The 20,141-nt window shown below is 37.7% G+C and overlaps 1 protein-coding gene across 1 annotated transcript in view; it reads left to right on the forward strand.

Moving 5' to 3' along the window:
* Nucleotides 1-19,546, forward strand: part of RUNX2 (RUNX family transcription factor 2) — a 456,664-nt gene extending 437,118 nt beyond the window's left edge. The window contains exon 8 of the mRNA XM_051997072.1: nt 16,946-19,546. Within this exon, the coding sequence (XP_051853032.1) occupies nt 16,946-17,610 (665 nt within the window). The 3' untranslated portion in view covers nt 17,611-19,546. The remainder of the gene's footprint in view (nt 1-16,945) is intronic.
* Nucleotides 19,547-20,141: the final 595 nt, after the last annotated feature.

Raw genomic sequence — 20,141 nt, forward strand, 5'->3', positions numbered from 1 at the left:
AGAAGATTGGATTGGAGGGAAAGAAGAGTGGCCATAGGGAGCTCTTGCAATAATTCAGAGGGCTGATAATTACACTCTCTGAAAGAATATATGATGGAGATGCTGTTTTTATCCCCATTTTACAGTTGAGGAACCTGAGAGGAACAAGAGACTAAGTGACAAGCTCAGGTTTATAGAACCAATAAGTTTTGTTTTTTTGATGTGTGTGTGTGTGTGTGTGTGAGGCAATTGGGGATTAAGTGACTTGCCCTTAGAGTTATATAGCTAGTAAGTCTTGGTCAAATTTGAAGTCAGGTCTATCCTATCCACTGTATCAGCTAACTGCCTAATGGGATCCCTGACAGACATCATATTGTCAACACTGTAGAACTAAAAGGGACCATGTACTCCATCATCTCTCATTTGACTAATGAGGAATTCAAATTCAGAAAATTTAAGAAATTTGTCCAGTCCTTCAGGTATTAAGTGGAAGAACTGGGTTTTAAATACTTAGACATTGAAGTCTAACATTCTGTCTTCTGCACCATCCTTGCCCTTCTGTTGGGAAGTAAACATTGAGGTCTACAATCCAAAAGAAAGGTGATAAAATGAGCTAGAATTTGGGGAATCATAATAGAAGTAGACTGGTACGATAGATATCGGACTGATATTAGAACTAATCTTAACTCTCATTAGCTGTGTGATCTGGATGATAACAAAGCAAGCATTTTTAAGCACCTACTGTATACCAGGCATTATGTTAAATGCTGGAGGTGCAGAAAGAGGAAAAAGACAGTTCCTCCCCTTAAGGAGCTTATAATCCAATAGGTGAGATAACATGCAAGCAAATATAACTCAAGAGAGCTATATGCAGGATAAATAGGAAATATGAAAAGGAAGGCACTAGAATTAAGAGGTGTTGGGGAAAATTTTTTGTAGAAGGTAGGATTTTAATTGACCTAATAGAAAGTCAAGAAAGTAGGTGGCGATAAGGAAGGCATGGGAACAGTGGGGGAAAATACCTAGAGCTGAGAGATGGAGTTTTTGGCTCATGGAATAGCCAGGAAGCTAGTGCCACTAGATCAAAGAGTACATGTCCAGGAGAAAGGTGGAAAATGTTGGAAGGGCTTTGAGTACCAGAGTATTTTTGGTTTTGATCCAAGAGACAATAGAGAACCACTGGGATTTATTGACTACAATGGGGAGGTGTGACACGGTCAGATTTGCACTTTAGGAAAAGGACATTGTTGACTGAATGGGTGATTGGGGTGGGGAGAGGTGAGTTAGATGTATCAGCAGGCTATCTATAATAGTCCAAGCAGAGGTGATAAAGACCTTCAGTAATGAGGATGAGGATAATAGAATAGTGAAGGGGAGAGAGAGAGAAGGAATGACGTAAAAGGAGACTCAGGAGAATGTGGTTTCTTAAAAGTCAAAGGACGAGAAATTTCAAAAAGATACATCCAATTAAGGTTCCCCTCTTTCACAATAGTCCCCTTTGAAGGTCACATACTTGTTCAAATGCCATTGGTCAGGACTTGTTGAAACTGCTTTTTTGGTAATTCATTAAGTGCTGATGGCACATACTTCAGAATTCTCTCAGTAGGGAAAACACACTTTATGTTTGGAGTATGAATTAAATGTTGGTGAATGGTCAGCATTTATTCAGAGTCAAGTTAGTAAGGCAAGACTGCTAATGTCATTGAAAAATGGCCCACACCAAATGAAATTAATGCATGATAATAAAATGATGATCTTCACTTGAATTTGGGGTTTATACCACTGTCTATAAAGCAGTCCTAGAGAGGCAGCCGAATAGGTCCTTTCTCCAAATTATGAAAATTTTAATAAAGATCCTCTTAAAACCCTCATTCTGTGAGGCCCCACATTGCCACCTGGTGGTGAGGAGGATAAGGATTACAGGGGGCATTCCCTTGGGCTCAGTGGGGCATTTTGTAATAAATAGAAATCAAGGGTATCACTTTTAATAGACTACAAATTCCAAGAGGAGGAGGAGGCCTTATCAAATTTTTCATTTTCCCCTCCAGCATTTCCTTTAGTTTTTTGTATGCCAAAGGTGCTTACTAAATATTTTCTGAGTGATTTTTTTGTTGAAAGAGCTCACTGAATTACAGTTTGTATTTATCAGTGCTATTATTTTTCATTGATTTGTTGGCATTTTAGTATTAAATTATTATAGCATATTGTAGTATATCAAATGTGTGTGAGAAGAAGAATGACAATCATGGATCAACTTCTTTGTTCAGATCTTGAAAATATTGTAAAGTATAGCCTATAGAGAGGGAAGGAATCATAGCATCTAGTCCAGTGGTTCTTAACCCATTTTCTACCTGTTTGATCATTGCACTCGGCTAATCTAGGGCTGGGAAGAACTTGAGACTGAGTAATGATTAAGGGCTCAGAGAGATCAAAGTTATGAAAAAAAGTAGAAAGAACCCAAAGAGTGGAGATACAAAATATGGCATTGAGTAAGTTGTTTCTCTGCAAGTCATTTTTCTTGAAATTAAGGGATTGGGCCAGATAGCTTCTAAGATTCCTTTCAGCTCTAAATATATGTTTCTACTCTCTTAGGGCATTTTTGTTCTAGATCAGGGGTTCTTAACTAATTTTTTTTATTACACACTTTTGGGTAATGTGAATTCTATAGATTCTCAATTCTCCTCTCAATAGTGTTTTTAAATACAAAAGATTACAAAGGAAATTCATTATATTGAAATATATTTGTGAAAATGTTTAAAACATAGATGTTCATAGACCTTTGGGTATTAGCTTATTGAAATTTGCATGTTCTGGTCACTAATATAATTGTTTGAAAGGTGAGCTGGATATTTTTTCCTTCAATCAGTGCAAATGAAATTCGTCTGTTGGTCTGGTTGCCATGGCCTATGAAGATTGTACCATTGTACTTGACTTTTCAGTGTTCTGTTATTTATGCCATTAAATTGCCCACTGAAGAGGTAACATGATCCAAGGCAGAAGGTAATTAAGGCACGTGGATTCTAGTCTTGTGTTTGCTAATAAATAGCTGTGAAACTTTGGGCAAATTAGTTGATTACTAAGAGTATCAAATTCTACATCTGTAAAATGGGTATAATAGTAATTGTACTTCTCCCCAGGATTGCTGTGGGAAGAGCACTGAATACTTTGCAAATCCATACATGCTCTAGATATTTGTGGATGACTTAAAAAGTCACATATTAACCTTTCTATGGCCCACATAATAATAATAAAAAAAAGGCCAAATGATCTCTTTCAAAGTCTCTTTCAAATGTAAAATTCTGTGTTCATTAAGTTACTTTACTGTTCTATGCTGCAAATTTTTCATTTGTAAGATGGGATAAGAATGCCTATCTCTTAAGGATGTTGTGAAGATTATTGATTAGAGTAGGAAGGGACCTCAAAGGATATTGAGTCCAAATCACTCCATTTTACAGATGAGCAAACTCAGATTCAGTGAGGTGCCCAATGCCATACAAATAGATAGGAAGTGGCCAATCCAAGATTCAAATCCAGGACCTTTGATTCCACAGCCACATCTTATTACCTCAAATAGCATACATAATGCATGAAAATGCCTTGACGAGTACAAAGCCTTCAACAAATAAAAAAAAATTATTATTGAGTCACTCTTGACTCACATCCATCTTTCTGTCTATTCTTAGACGCAGAGTATTGATTGGTTCACATGCTTCCAATTCTTTTTTCACCTCACTCCTCTTTGATTGTCTTTCTCTTGGCTCTCTGCCTTGAAAAACTCTTGATGGGAGAACATAGGTATTAGCAAAAGGCAGGTTTCACAGGGACAGGGGTTTCACACAGGGTGAAACCAGGAAGGGGAGGAGAAAGACTAGAGATACAACACTGTGAGGCACCCTCACCTGAAGGCACTGGGAAAGTTTTCATCAGGGTGGGAGAGCAAGAGGTTGTGCCTTTGCTTTTATTAAAATATTCTATTTTGGTTTCTATTTAGGAAATAGTATATTTAAGGCATATTTAAGAATAAATAAGCAGTATTCTCTGAAACCTGACTTGAAAAAAATTCACATTTCAATACATATATTTTTGAACAATTTTTTTTATTACACCATAAATATTTGTTATGGAGATTTCTTTTTCTCTTTTATATTGTTCAATTGGTTAGGTGGCAATGGGAGGTAACTATAATAAATGTTAATAAATAGCCAATTAATTTTTTAAAAACTTCTCACATTTCTGTAGTACTTTAGGGTTTACCAAATGTCTCCATCATGATTACCTTGTGAAGTAGAGGGTATAATCAGCTGGTAAGCATTTATTAAGCACTTACTATGTGTTGAGCTCTGGATGCTGGAGATACAAAGGGGGAAAAAGTGGAACAGGCTTTATTCTCAGAGTTTATATTTTAACCGTATATTCATTATTTGTTGTAGAATATTTGTAATATGCTATTATAGATATATTATAAATAATATATACTAAATAATAATGTAATTATATAAATAAATATATTTATTATAGTATATTTAACATATATATGTAATTTATAGAAAAGATTCAAAGTAAGGGGAGGAAATAGTAACTAGGAAACTATGAAAGAGCTATGATAATTATGAAAGAAACAAGAAATTCCAAGTTCTTCCAGATTGTAAATAGGAGGTTTTGTTCTTTCTATTTATATCCCTCAGCCTCTAGAGTCATATCTGGCACAAATAGGTGCTTAATAAATGCTTACTGATTGATTCTAAGAGATAGAGATGATGATGACAGCATTTCAGCATCTGTAAAGGTGAGAAGATGGGAAATAGAATGTCCTGTGGGAGGAACGATAAGAAGGCCAGTTGGTCTGGATTGTAAAGTATAATGAAGCAGACTAACGTGCAATGAGGGTGAGAAGATAGGTTGGTGATTGATTGGTCTCCCACTTTCACAAGCTATTATGCTTATTTTCCCTCACACCACACATTCAATTAGTTGTTAAAACTTGTTCTATCTCTACCTCTCTCATCTTCATCCCCTTCCTATTACTCACACAGCCATCACCTTCATGCAGGCCTTCATCACCTTTCTCCTGGATTATTGCAATGGCCTCCTAATTGTTTTCCTTGCCTCAAGTCTCTCCACATTCCAACCCATTTTCTACCCAGCTGCCAAAGCAATTATCCTTAATTGCAGAATTGACTATATCCCTCCCAGACGAAAATTCTAGTGACTTCCTATTGCCTCTAGGATAAAAGAGAAACTCTATTTGGGCTTGAAGACTCTTTATAACTCAGTTCCATCCTACCTTTCCAGGTATTGTGAACACCTCTCTTTCTAAAACACTATGATCTCTCCAAGAAAGATCTCTTTCTTACTCTTCTTCACACCTGACTTGTCATCTCCCTTCTTCCTGCCTTTGTTCTGGCTGTCCCTTGTATCTAGAATGAACCCCTTCCTTATCTTCATTTCAGAGAATTGTTTTAGGACCCAATTCAAGTACCACTCTGTGGAACAGGAGGAGAGAAACTAGAAGCGCTTTATCGGAGAGCCCCACTGATTGAAGATGACTCCCCAACTGCTAGTGCCCATGCTTCCCTTCTGTTTTAATTGCATACATTCTGCATATGCATATTATCTTTTCTGATAGGGTTTAAGCTTTCTGAGGGCAAGGACTGTTTAATTTTTGCTTTTGCATCCCTTTAACCTAGAGCAGAGGCTGGCACTTAATAGAAAGCAATTAATAAATGCACGCTGATTGATTATTAACAGAGGAATTTGTATTTGTATTTGAGTAATATTGAGTCTTTAGAATTTTTTGAATAGTGGGTACATGTGGTCACATCAGGGCAAATATTTTATCCCCATTTTATAGATGAGGAAACTGAGATTGGAGACACACAGATAAGAAATACTTGATCCAGTAGTACAGAGTACAATTGCCTATTCTGCTAACTTTTGTCTATGTCCTCCCATAATGTCACTAGTGGGAACCCCTTCAATGTGCTGAGGTCTTTATTGTTTCTTTCAGCAACAGGAAGATCCTAATGAAGTTCACCTACTGTCTTTTATCCCTCAATCTCCCTCTGACCCATCCATCTTTTTTTTTAAACATACATTTCCCTGATGATATTGCTCATTATAGTCTTCCTCCTGTGCCCCATGTAAAGGACCCTGCATTCTTTATTTTTTCTTTTTTTAAAAATTTTAATAGTCCTTTATTTACAGGTTATATGCATGGGGTAACTTTACAGAATTGACAATTGCCAAACCTTTTGTTCCAATTTTTCCCCTCCTGCCCCCCACCCTCTCCCCTAGATGGCAGGATGACCAATACATGTTAGATATATGAGAGTATAAATTAAATACAAAGTAAGTATACATGAAGGACCCTGCATTCTCCAAGGACATCATAAGCTCTTTTGGATCCCACCATGGTGGAAAAGCATTGGGTATCACCCCACAAATAGATCTGAGTCTGTTTTCTGGGTCTCAGCCTATCTAACTATAGAGAAGCTTTATCCTCTCCAGGCAGTGATAGACTCATTGGTCATTGAAACTCCTAAAACAAACAAAGATAATAAAGTAGCTGACACTAATATACCACTTTAAGGTGTACAAGGTGCTTTATAAAAGTTATTTCATTGAATCCTCACAACAGATGGATGATAACATAGCTGAATTCTGTTAGAAATCTGCCTCCTTGCCAATCTTGAATATGGAGCTTAATACTTTTTAGATCCTGAGATCATCTCTGGAATTATTATTTCAGACATATCTCACATTGATCAGATGCTAGACTTCAGTCTACATTTTTGAGGTCTTTCAAAACTTGTGGGTAGATGAGTGGGTATCACAGGTTTTGGCCATATTTGTATAGTTTGTTATTCTGGCTAGGAACATCCTGTATTCTCACCACCATTTGAGCTAAATATCTGATAGACTGTTGGGAAAGGTAATTTGGTGAATTTTATTACTGTCTACCCTAGTAAGATCAAATCAAAGAAGTCCCCAGCTTTCCCTTTTCTATTATTCAGCTCTTCTCCTTATTGTAAATGCATCCATCTAAAAAAAGAGAAAGCCACACCCCACCAAAAGCTAAGGAAAGTAATTTTTAAAAAAAAAAATAGTATTTCTCCCAATTACATGCCAAAACAACTTTTAGCATTTATTTTTATAAGATTTTGAATTTTAATTTTTCTCCCTCCTTGCCTCCCCTTTTCCTTCTGAAAATGATAGACATTTGATATACGTTATACATGTGCTAATTTCTATATTAGTCACGGTTGTGAAAGAAGAAAAGACCTAAAAGGAAAAAAAAAACCATTAAAAAGAATAAAGTAAGTAAAAAAAAGTATGCTTTGATCTGCATTCAGAGTCCATCAGTTCTATATCTGGATGTGGATAATATTTTTCTTTATGAGTCCTTTGTTTTTATCTTAGAACATTGTATTGCTGAGAAGAACTGAGTCAAACATAATTGATCATCACACAGTGTTGCTGACACCCTGTATGATGCTTTCCTGGTTCTGCTCATTTCACTTTCATCCGTTTGTACAAGTCTTTCCAGGTTTTTCTGAAATCTGCCTATTCATCATTTTTTTTATTTTAATGTATTCCATTATATTCATATATCACTGCTTGTTCAACCATTCCACAATTGATGGGCATCTCCTCAATTTCTTATATTTTGACACCACAAAAAAGGGATACTATTAATATTTTTGCACAGATAGGTTCTTTTCCCTCTTTTAATAATCTTTTGGGATATAGACCTAGTAGTGGTATTTTTGGATCAAAGAATGAACACAATTTCATAACCATTTGGGCATAATTTTAAATTACTCTTGAGAATGGTTGGTTAAGGCAGTTCCACCAACAATGTACTATTGTCTACATTTTTGCACATCATCTCAAACATTTATTACTTTCCTTTTTATTTTAGTCATATTGGCTCATCTGATAGGTGTGAAGAGGTATTTCAGAGTTGTTTTAATTTGCACTTCTCTAATCACAAGTTATTTAGAACACTTCTTCATATGACTATAGATAATTGTGATTTCTTAATCTGAAAACTGCCTTTCATATCCTTTGCTTATCAATTAGGGAATGGCTTGTTTTTTCATAAATAGGACTCCATATATTTAAGAAATGAGACCTTTATCAGAGACACTTTCTATAAAGATTGTTTCCCTTATTTATGTTTTTTATCTAATTTTGGTTGCATTGATTGTTTCCTTTTTTAAGTTTTAAATTTAATATAATAAAAATTATCTCTTTTACATTTTATAATGCTCTCTATCTCTTGCTTGGTCATGAACCTGTAACTCAGCTTTTCCTTTAAAAATTTGCTTGCTATTGCCCTTAGTGCATATATGCTTTGTACAGTGTCTATGGTATCTTTTAGCAAAATGTAGTTTCCTTCTTTATATTTTAAAATTAGATCTAGTTTTGCTTTTGCTTTTAAAATCAGAATTGCTATCCCTGCTTTCTTTTTTTACTTCAGCTGAAGCATAAAAGATTGAACTTCAGTCCTTTACCTTTTCTCTATATGTGTTTCTTCAACTGTGCTTCTTGTAAACAAACATATTGTAGGATTTTGTGTTCTGATTCACTCTGCTATCCATCTTAATTTTATAAGAGAGTCATCCCAATCAAATTCACAGTTATGATTATTAATTGTGCATTTCCCTTCATCATATTTTCCCTCCTATTTATTTTCTCTCTTCTTTCACCCTTTCCCTCCTCAACAGTGTTTTGTTTCTGTCTTCTGTCTGCCCTAGTCTGCTCTCTCTTATGTCAGTCCCCCCCTTCACCTATTTAATTTCCTCCTTTCTTACTTTCCAGTTGGGTAAGTTAGATTTCTATATTCAACTGATTGTGTCTTGATATTGGAAATCAATTATGTTGTTCAATTTTGGTCTTATGAAAACTTGAAATTCTTCTATTTTATTGAAGATTGTAATCTTAGCTCTTTGCCTTCTGGAATATCATGTTCCATGACTTCCAGTCCTTTGATATTGCAGCTGCTAAATCCTGTGTAATCCTGATTGTGGCATTTTGATATTTGAATTGTTTCTTTCTGGTCATTTGCAGTAGTTTTTTGACTTGATAATTCTGTAATTTGGTCATAATGATCCTTAAAGTTTTTATTTTGGTATCTCTTTTCTGAGGTGATTGGTGGATTTTTTCAATGCCTATTTTGCCTCTGGTTCCAAGATATCAGGGCAGTTTTCCTTGATAATTTCTTAAAAGATGTTGCTTTTAATTATAGTTTTCAGGTGATTCAATGATTCTGATATTGTCTCTTCTGGATCTATTTTCCAACTTTTTCCAATGCAATATTTCATATCTTTTTTTTTTTCTCTTTTGGATTTTTTTGATTGATTCTTGATGTCTTATAGAATCATTAACTTTCACTTGCCTAATTCTCATGTCTAAGGAGTTGTTTCCTCAGCTTTTGTACTTCCCTTTCCATTTGGCCAATTGTATTTTTTAAAGATTTTGTTTTCTTCATTGATTTTTTTTTTTGGCAACTTCTTTTCTATTTGGCCAATTCTTCATTTCAAGCTGTTGTTTTCTTTTTCCAAGTTTTTTACTTCTTTTTTCATAATTTTCTTATATCATTCTCATTTCTTTCTTCTTCTCTCACATGATTTTTAAACTCCTTTTTGATCTCTTCCATGAGTTCTTTTTAGACCTGAGAGCACTTTCCATTTTTCTTTGGGGTTTTGCCCATAAGGTGTTTTGATATTCTGTCCCCTTCTGAGTTTGTGCTTGATCTTCCTTGTCACCATAATAATCTTCTATGATAAGATTCCCTTTTTTTGTTCTTTTTTCTTCTTTAAAAATTTGAACTGTGATCCAAGGGTAGAAAGGACACCATCTCAGGCTTCGTGTGTCAGAGGCTGCAAGCCTTGCCTGTTTACCTGGGCCGTGGGGGCCCCTCAGAAGGTGACCAGTGCTGTGGAGGCTGTGAAGATCTAGAAGCTTACCAGATGCTGACCCGGGGTTCTAGAGCTGTCTAGTGTGTGGAGTCAGTAGGGTGTTTTTGCATTTCCAAGAGCTACACTGAAGCAAGTAGTAGTCTAATCACTGGCTGGCTGTTTGCCCAGGGGTACGTAGAAGCATTTGGAGGGGGCATGGTGTGATTAGGCCTGTTTTCTCAGACACCTGTAGGGTTGACATCTATCTATTTGCTCCAACTATGCTAAAGCACATGGAATTCTGGTTATTAGGACTGTCTGTTTGCCCAGGGCTATGCATGAGGCAGTTCTTGGAGCTGGAACCCATTACCCTGTCTCAGGTGAGGTGTGAAGGAGGTCCAGTGTTGGTATTTGCCTAGCCCCCCACAAAAATCAGTGAAGAAAACAAAATCTTTGAAAAAATACAGTTGGCCCAAGGGAAAGGGAAGTACAAAAGCTGAGGAAACCACTCCTTAGACATGAGAATTAGGCAAGTGAAAGTTAATGACTTTATAAGACATCAAAAATCAATCAAATAAATTTCAAAAGAGAAAAAAATAGATGTGAAATATTGCATTGGAAAAAGTTGGAAAATAGATCCAGAAGAAACAATGTCAGAATCATTGAATCACCTGAAAACTATAATTAAAAGCATCATCTTTTAAGAAGCCCCTGAAGGCTCTTCTTCTGGTTTACTCCTACTGCTGGCTTGCTGGGAATGCTTCTTGTTTGGATTGTGTTCCCCTTTTACCCAAGTGAGACAGACCTTTCTTATCAATCTTCCATGGGTCTTGGACTAAGCCATTATTTCACCCTGTCTTTTTGCTGGTTCTATTTCAGGATTTATTTGGGGTGCTATTTTATTGTTGTTTGGTGGTGAACATAGGAGAGTTACAAAACTTGACTGTTTACTCCACCATCTTGGCTCCTGTGGAAATTAATTTCTGACTGAGTAGGAGAAGCAACTCTGTGTCAGACACCAGCAGTGATCAATATGGTTTCTACCAGAGAAACTGATAGTTGCACAGGATAAATGCTAGCCAGTCAGCAAATATTTATTAAACACATACTAAATGTCAGGCACTGTGTTAAGCACTTCTGATACAAAGAAATACAAAAACACTATCCCTGAGCTCAAAGAGCTCATTTTCTAATGGGAAAAATTCTAAGTGAACAACTATATATATTACATTAAAATGTGTATATCAGAAGGAATCTTGGAGGAAAGGCACTAGCAGTGGCAGGGAAACCTGGAAAAGCCCCCTTGAAGATTGTGGGATTGAACCTCAGTCCAATTGCCTCACAGTACAACTGGCCAGATGATTCAGTTTGGAACCAGAGCCTTGGGGACGTAGAACGGCACATCTGAAGCTGGTGAGCTCTGTGGGAAAGCAGCAGTGATGATGCTGGAGACCAAATGGATGAGGGAATTACTTATCACCAGATGAGAAGGACTTTTCTGAGCGCCAGCCAGATACCAGATGAAATAACAGCTCACCCATGATGAACAGTGAGAAAACTCAAATTCACATGCATTAAGGAGACAGACAGGTTTACTCACAGACTGGCTGGAGTTTCTATCCCACTCTTTCAGAGCCTGCATTACAGTGAGGTGACTCAGGCAAGGTCTCCCTTTGAAAAGCCTGGAACCCTAGGGGGGAGAAAACAGACTGACTGGCCAGGGGTGGGGTGTATAGATCAGCTCAGAAGCAAATCCACAAGCCGATGGATTTAACTAGAGCAACAGAACAGACTGTAAAGAGGTGAATTGAGAGTTGGGAGAGGTCACTCGGTGTCTTGGCGCCTTAGACTCCAGATGGGATTCAAAGGGATAATGGAGATCATCTGCTCAAAGTCTGTCCAATAGAGGGGACTAAAGCAGCGGCAGGAATGATCCCCTTGTCATTGATGTGGGTCCTTTGATCTTAAAATCTTGAAGTGCTCTATCTGCTGGCAAATACTCCCCTCCCATTTTCTCTCTGGAGGAGCAGGGGATTAAAGAAGGACAAATGTACCAATGTTTGTAAAGTGGGTTGAGTTCTTTTAGGGAATGAATGACACTGTAAACTTAAAGCAATTCCCTAACTTTGAGCTTCTGGGAAAGTCAAAGTTAATTAATCACAGAACATTAAAGATGGGATGAACCTTTAAAATCAACCCACCTTGGCCAATCATATAACATCTCTGGTCTCAGGTTCCTCATTTGAAAATTGAAGGGGTGAAATTATATGATCTCTAATCAAGGGTGGGCTGGAATGAGTCCTGGCTTTTGAGAGTCAGTGACTAAATTTTCAGTATGAGCATTTAGAAATTGACAAATACTACAAATGAAGAATTGGTTCATTGTTTTGTTGGTTGTTTGGATCTAAGAAAGTGATGGAGAAAATATTAATAAGGTAGATTTTTTAAAAAGTGTAATATGTACACATTCCACTACCACTTCTTCCTCAGAGATCTGGTTGTTAAACATTTATCAGCACACTCCTTTAAGGTCCATTTCAACTTTAGGGTTAGAGAAAAGAACTAAATCTGTAATTTCATTATTAAAAGGAATTTCCTTTGCCAATTCAGTTGAGCACCTTATTTGTTGTTATTGTTTATCCTTCCTGAAGACAGCCAATGATAGTAATGAGGATGATGTTTTGACTTGGAATGAACTGGGTTTAAATGAGTCAGATCTTTGCAAAGCCATCAATCCCACTCTCTCCTCTGGGGTCATCAGAGTCCAAAGGCGAGATAAAAGCCAAGACAGTTGCCCAGAATGCAGTGGTGACCTTGGCCTTTCTAAATTAAGGCCAGTAACTTGTAGTCTTAAAGGGACAGTTAGACAGCTCAGGAAACAAAGTAGACTTTGGACCTGAGTTCAAATCCAGCCTCAGGCATTAACTGGGAAGTCACTCTTTTTGTCTTAATCCACCGGGGAGGAAAATGGCTAACCACTCCAGTGCCTTTACCATGAGTATTTATGTTAAAAGAGATCTTAGAGTTTATTTAGTCCATCATTTAGAGGTAAGGAAATATTTAAAAGCAAGGTAACATGATTTAAAGGTAAGGAAACAAAGTGAAAGGTTAAATGACTTAGGTTCACAGGTTGTGAATCCCAGTAAAGCTGGGATTCCAAGACAGGCAGGCTTTTTTGATTTGCTAATAATAATGTCTGATATTTATACAATAATAGCTAAAATATGTATATGTGTGTATATATGTATGTATATGTACACATATATATCACTTTGAGATTTGCAAAGCACTTTTAAATATTTTCTCATTTGATGTTTATAACGATCTTGAGAAATAGGTGCTATTTTCTCCCAGTTTTGTGAATAACAGAAGTCACACAGCTGGAAAGTTTCTGAGATTGGATTCGAATTGAAATCTTCCTCATTTCAGGTTCCACATACTAAGTACTGGACCAACTAGCCGCTTGTTTGTAGTCATACAATTAACTGCCCCAGCTGACACTTGAATCCAGGTCTCCTGACATTTTTCTAGTGCTCTTCTTGTCTTATGAGAGTTAGGGTCTTTCAGTTCCCAGGATGGCAGGATTTCCAATTTCATCATTTACTTGGAAACTTTTTAAAGGTCATCTTTATTATTTGTCACACAGTGTTCTAGGTCAAATTTTCTTTGAAAGAGTTGTGCTTTGAGTCTCTCTTGTTCCCAAAGGCAGAATGTCTAAATCTTTTTGGCCTTAATGTAGATGGACTCCCAGCTGAGCAGTGTTGGAGACACGTGAATGTTCTCTGGGCTCCCATGGTCAGAGCCAGGAGCACTTTGGCCTGTTAAGGAGACCAGAGTCACTACTTTCAGAATCCTTATGGCAGACAGATTTCCAAATCTTCCCCTGCTTACGCAGCATAGTGACCTTAAAGTAATAAATACAATGGGATTCGGCTTCTGTCCAGACCACCTAACACGGTGTCCCCCACTCTGGCAGGTGATTGGGACCTGCTTCTGGGAGAACGTGCCGACATTCTGCTTTGACCTACCAGATAGGTTTTTTGGTTTTGCCAATGACTGCAAAGTATGAACTGTCTGCATCTTTAAAATGACCTACTGAGCACAATTCCTCTTTTTCAGTATGCGTGTCTAAGAGTAAAGATGGCCAAGGAAAAATGTCCACACACATACCAGACATTTCTCTTTTTTTCCAGGAGAAGGTACCAAGTATCTCCCCTATGAGTGATACCATTTTAGGTGGTCTGGGCAAGCACCAAACCCCATTACATAAACATGAAATTTTATTATTGCAAAAGCAGCTTGATTTGGTGAGGAAAATCACTGGCTCTGAAGTTGGAAGATATGGGTTGAAATCCTATTCCCAAGATTTATTATCTGTGTGATCTTGGAAAAGTCATTTAATCTCTCTCTCTCTCTCTCTCTCTCTCTCTCTCTCTCTCTCTCTTTATCTCTTTCTCTCTCTCTCTCTCTCCCTTTCCTCCCTCCCTCCCTCCCTCTCTGTGTCTCTCTGTCTGTCTGCCTGTCTCTCTCTCTCTCTCTCTCTCTCTCTCTCTCTTCTCTCTCTCTCTCTCTCTCTCTCTCTCTCTCTCTCTCTCTCTCTTTGTTTCTCTGTCTCTGTCTCTCTTTTTGTCTCTGTCTCTTTTTGTCTCTCTGTATCTCTTTATACTTCTTTCTTTCTCTCTCCTCTGTCTATCTCTCTATCCCTCTGTCTCTTTCTGTTTCTCTCTTTTTTCTCTGTGTCTCTTTTTCTTTCTCTCTGTCTTTGTTTCTGTCTATCTCTCTGTCTCTGTCTCTCTGTCTTCTATCTTCTGTCCTTCTACCTCTTATTGTATGATCCCAAGACCTCTTCTCACTGCATCTTAATGTATTTAATTGTAAAATGAAGACATTAAACTAGATAATTATTAAAGTATCTTCCAATATAATGTAAACTCCTTGAAGTCAGGAATTGTCTTGTGTCTTGTCTTCTTATTCTTGTACTATCACAGTGCCCTGCATATGGTAGGCACTTAATAAATGTTTATTGATTGACTGATTCCAGTTCTAAACATGCTAAATTTATTTGAGTTGTGGATTGTTATCAAGAGCCCTTAACTTTGCATTATGTCTGGGTCCAGCATTTGGTTGCTACATTTATTAGTTGTGTGACCTTAGATATGTATCCATTTTTAACCTTTTTTGGGTAGGGAATCTCAGTGGGGAATATTCACCTGTAAAATGAAACAGTAATATTTGTACTAATGATTTAATAAAGTTACTATGTAAACAACAAGATTATGTGATGATGCGCTATGATAGACTTTGTTCTTCTTAATAATTCAGGGATCCAAGGCAATCCCAATAAACTTTGGATGGAACATGCCATCTGTATCCAGAGAGAACTATAGAGACTTATTGTGGATCACTGCATACTATTTTTATCTTTTATTCTTTCTTCTGTTTTTTTTTCCCCTCCTGGTTTTGCTATCCTCTGACTCCAAATGGATCACCCTTTTCTTACTTTTCACTAAAGTTTCTGTGCATAGAATGCTGCTGTTTTGTCTGTGTATTCCCAACACCTGGTATAATGCTTGCCAAATGAAAAAAAATGATAAATTGAAGGGGTCAGCTAAGTGGTGCAATGGATAGAGCACCAGCCCTGAAGTCAGGAGGACCTGGGTTCAAATTTGCCTCAAGACACAACACTTCTTAGCTGTGTGACCCTGGGCAAGCCCCAATTGCCTCAGCAAAATAAAAAAATAAAAAAATGTTAAATTGAAATGAATTGAATATTTAGTTTCTCTAACTGTATCATAAGTTGTTCAAAGGTAGGAAATCTCTCTCCTTGTATGTGTCTGTCCCTGTCTGTCTCTTTCTTTCGGTCTCTCTATTGTTGTCTTTGCCTCTCTCTGTCTGTATTTCTGTTTCTCTCTGTTTTTTTCTCTCCCTGTGTGTGTCTCTCCCTGTCTGTCTCTGTCTCTGTCTTTCTGTCTCTCTATTGTTGTCTTTGCCTCTCTCTGTCTGTGTTTCTGTTTCTCTCTGTTTTTTTCTCTCCCTGTCTGTCTCTGTCTCTGTCTTTCTGTCTCTCTATTGTTGTCTTTGCCTCTCTCTGTCTGTGTTTCTGTTTCTCTCTGTTTTTTTTCTCTCCCTGTGTGTGTCTCTCCCTGTCTGTCTCTCTATTGTTGTCTTTGCTTCTCTCTGTATTTCTTTCTCTCTGTTTTTTTTCTCTCCCTGTGTGTGTCTCTCTCTTTTTGTCTCTGTCTTTTTCTTTCTGTCTCTCTATTGTTGTCTTTGCTTCTCTCTGTCTGTGTTTCTTTCTCTGTTTTTTTCTCTCCCTGTGTGTGTCTCTCCCTGTCTGTCTCTGTCTCTGTCTTTCTGTCTCTCTCTTGTTGTCTTTGCCTCTCTCTGTCTGTGTTTCTGTTTCTCTCTGTTTTTTTTTCTCTCCCTGTGTGTATCTCTCCCTGTCTGTCTCTGTCTCTGTCTTTCTGTCTCTCTATTGTTGTCTTTGCCTCTCTCTGTCTGTGTTTCTGTTTCTCTCTGTTTTTTTTCTCTCCCTGTGTGTGTCTCTCCTTGTCTGTCTCTCTATTGTTGTCTTTGTCTCTCTGTGTCTCTGTTTCTGTTTCTCTCTGTTTTTTTCTCTCCTTGTGTGTGTCTCTCCCTGTCTGTCTCTGTCTCTTTCTTTCTGTCTCTCTATTGTTGTCTTTGCCTCTCTCTGTCTGTGTTTCTGTTTCTCTCTGTTTTTTTTTTCTCTCCCTGTGTGTGTCTCTCCCTGTCTGTCTCTGTCTCTGTCTTTCTGTCTCTCTATTGTTGTCTTTGCTTCTCTCTGTGTTTCTGTTTCTCTCTGTTTTTTTTCTCTCCCTGTGTGTATCTCTCCCTGTCTGTCTTTGTCTCTTTCTTTCTGTCTCTCTATTGTTGTCTTTGTCTCTCTCTGTCTCTGTTTCTGTTTCTCTCTGTCTTTTTCTCTTTCTGTGTGTGTCTCTCTCACTCCCCAGGAGTGGACACACTAATCCTGGGCTCTGAATGGATGCTAAATATGTGCTTACTGAAATGAGTAAGTGAGAAATTTCCTGTTTCTTCTTTAACAGATTCAGAACCCAGCAGCCTGGACTCCCCATCTTCTACCACGTTGTTCCTTTCTTCTGAAGAGCCGGCCCGCTCCACCACAGATCTGCCCTCCCCGTCGTCCTCCTGTGAGCACATCCCCCCACCGTATTCGCCCCCCTCCTCAGCACTACAGCCCCTGCTGCCCTCGCTGCTTCCGTTGGCCCCCAAAGCCAGCTCTGGCACTGCTAGACATGCCGGACTTTACTCCCCTTTGGCCACCTCCCCAGAACCAGCCCCTCGCCTGGTTGATTGGCTGCCCAGTCTCACCTCGGCGACACCCCCAAGAAGAGGCCCCGGAGATGGGCCGGAGAACGTGCTTGCCACGGCGGGAGCAGCTCAGGCCCCAGAGCGAGGCAGAGACAGAACTTTGCACATGAGCGGGAGAGAGGGAGAGGGTCAAGGAGTAAGTGTGGAGGAACGGTCAGCCCCAGAGGCCTGCCCGTCTCTCACGTCTCATGGGGGTCCTTCGAGCTCCAGACAGGTTCCTGCAGCCACCCCAAGTCTGGAAGCAGATGTGGGGAACATCCTTGTGGAGCTGAGGACAATGAATGGCCACTTAGATGTCATTGCTAAGGCCCTCACCAAGCTGGCTGCGTCGCTCCTGCCCCAAGCTCAGGACACTGTAGATAGCCAAGGATCCAAATAGAGCGTCTGGGTGACTTCCCATTCCCTGCTCCGCTCCCTGAGAGGTTCTTCCTGGCTGTTATTGGTCTGCTTTCATGTGTGCTCCAAGGACACAACCTTCGCCTGGGTCCCAGATTTAGGGTGCATCCATTAAAGGCTCTCAGGAGCGAATGGTGCTACTTTCTCCAAAAATCTCTATGCAATCTTCGACCTCCTCTTTTTGGACATTCCCTCCCCTAATGCATTCTGTGCTCCTTTCACGTCTGTCTGTTCCGTGAAGCTCTCACCCATGACTTTGTAGAAGCTCAATGTGGGAGCAACAGGCAGAAGGCTGAAGATGGGGCAGGACATTTTTCATTTTCACCTGATAATATGAGGACATCATTTGAGCCCTTGTCCTTTGTTCAGATGATGCCATATAGTTGGATGGTCAGCCCAGAAAGAGAACTGGCTCTGGACTCATAGGAGTTGGAAGTTCAAATTCCACATTTGATGCTTGCTCCATGTATGTGATCTTGGCAAATCACATAATTCTTAGAGCCTCAGTTTCTCCATCTGCAAAATGAAGAGATTAGACTAATTAATCCTTTTAATTCTAATCTTATAAAGATCTTCAGTCATATGTGTGTATTAATTCCCAAATCATAGTGTAGCCTTAAGCTTTAAGAATTCTAGCAGCATAAATGCTACTATCTTTTCTTATTTATTTTAAATTTTTCCTTAGTTATATGTTAAAAAACAATCTTATGTGTGTACATGTTTTACATGTTAAAGACATGTAAAGACAATTTTAACAATAATTTTTAAAAAATTTGAGTTCTGAATTTTTTCTTTCCTTCCCTTACCTCCCACTTTCCTGAAACAGTAAACAAATTAATATAGATTATACATTTTCAATCATGAAAAACATTGCCATATTAGTCATGTTGTAACAGGACACACAGATCCTAAGGGAGAAAAAAACCATGGGGAAAAAACACACAGAAAATGAAAAATTGTATTCTTTGCTCTGCACTTAGACTCTTTTAGTTCTTTTTCTGGAGGTAGTTAGCATTTTTGTCAAGAGTCCTTCGGAATTGTGTTGAACCACTATATTACTGAGAATAGCTAAATCATCCACAGTTGATCATCCTTATAATATTGCTGTTATTGTATACAATATTCTCTTGGTTCTACTCACTTCACTTTGTATAATTGATTTATTTTTCCAGATTTTTTTTTCAAATTTGCCTGTTTGCAATTTCTTAAAATTCTATAGTCTTTAAAAAACCTATATCAGTTAAAAGTTTAATTATTTTAATTTTATTTGCAATTTGTTTTGTGAATTTTAAATTATCATTTAAATTTTTCATTTTAACAAGTCCAGGATCCTATCATTACAGATTGTATGTGAATGTATTACCTCCTGTATGATACTTTCTCAAATAAGTTGATTTGTAGAGGGGGTCTTTCTTGGCCACCTTGGTACCTTGATTCATCTCCAGTAGAATTTTTTTCTTGTGGGGGTCAAAACAAAATTATCATGTACATGTCAAAACCTCATTCTTTGGATGATCTTTCTTCTAGAATTATAAAGTTGAATTTTAATGAAAAACCTATCTAAATTTTAGAAAATTAAATAATATATCTTTCAAATGTCATTTAAAAATGTTTGTGGCATTTACATTTCTGAAGTTATTCAAACTATAAATTGCACTAATATTTTTAGGCATGATGAACATATGCATGTATAGATGTTATCTATCCAATACAAAGGAATAATGATTTGAGTCCAGAATTAAACAAGAATTAGAAAGCAAGATGTATTGTCTTCAGGAAGTTGCAAAACTCCTTTAATACTTTTAAAACCAACCTAAGAAATTGTATCAAGAACAGTGAATAAGAACAGATGGTTCAAAGTTAGTAGATAACAGCATGAAGCACATTATTTTTTGTCACCAATAAAATTGTTGATATTTGTTCTATGTGTGCTGTGACATTCTTAGTGATAATTTACATTGATCAAATGTTCTCTTGGAACTTGATGTTGCCTATAGGAGCCAAGGAATTCAAAAGTAAAAATTTTTTTCTTCCCTTTTATTCTTCCATCTTATGATTCTCCATTTCCCCCTTACTCCTGAGAAATAAGCCTTATTGGGTTCTCACTGCCTTTTCATACAATTCCAAAGAATAAAAATTCTACTCAGACTTTCAGGAAGAAGAAATGAGGAAAATGGAACTTGCTCCTCAATGGAGAGAAGAGGCAATGGGATATGGTGGAAAGGGGTCCTAAGTAGCTTCTGGGTTTTAGCTGGTTTTTATGGTAAAGTGAGGGTGGGGTAGGGTGGATTAAGTCAGTGATTTTCAAATTTTTTGGCTTCAGGACCCTTTTAAGACTCTTAAAAAGAACCACAACCTCCCTTTTTGAAGAGTTTTTGTCCTTGTAGATTATATCTATTGATTTTTACCATATTAGAAAATGAAACATCTTAATATTATTATGAAAATGATTTTGACCTTCTGAACTCCTTAAATGGTTTGGGGGACTCCATGGACCAAATTCTGAGAACTGAA

This window comes from Antechinus flavipes, chromosome 4 (genome assembly GCF_016432865.1).
Source record: "Antechinus flavipes isolate AdamAnt ecotype Samford, QLD, Australia chromosome 4, AdamAnt_v2, whole genome shotgun sequence".
NCBI classification, from domain to species: domain Eukaryota; kingdom Metazoa; phylum Chordata; class Mammalia; order Dasyuromorphia; family Dasyuridae; genus Antechinus; species Antechinus flavipes.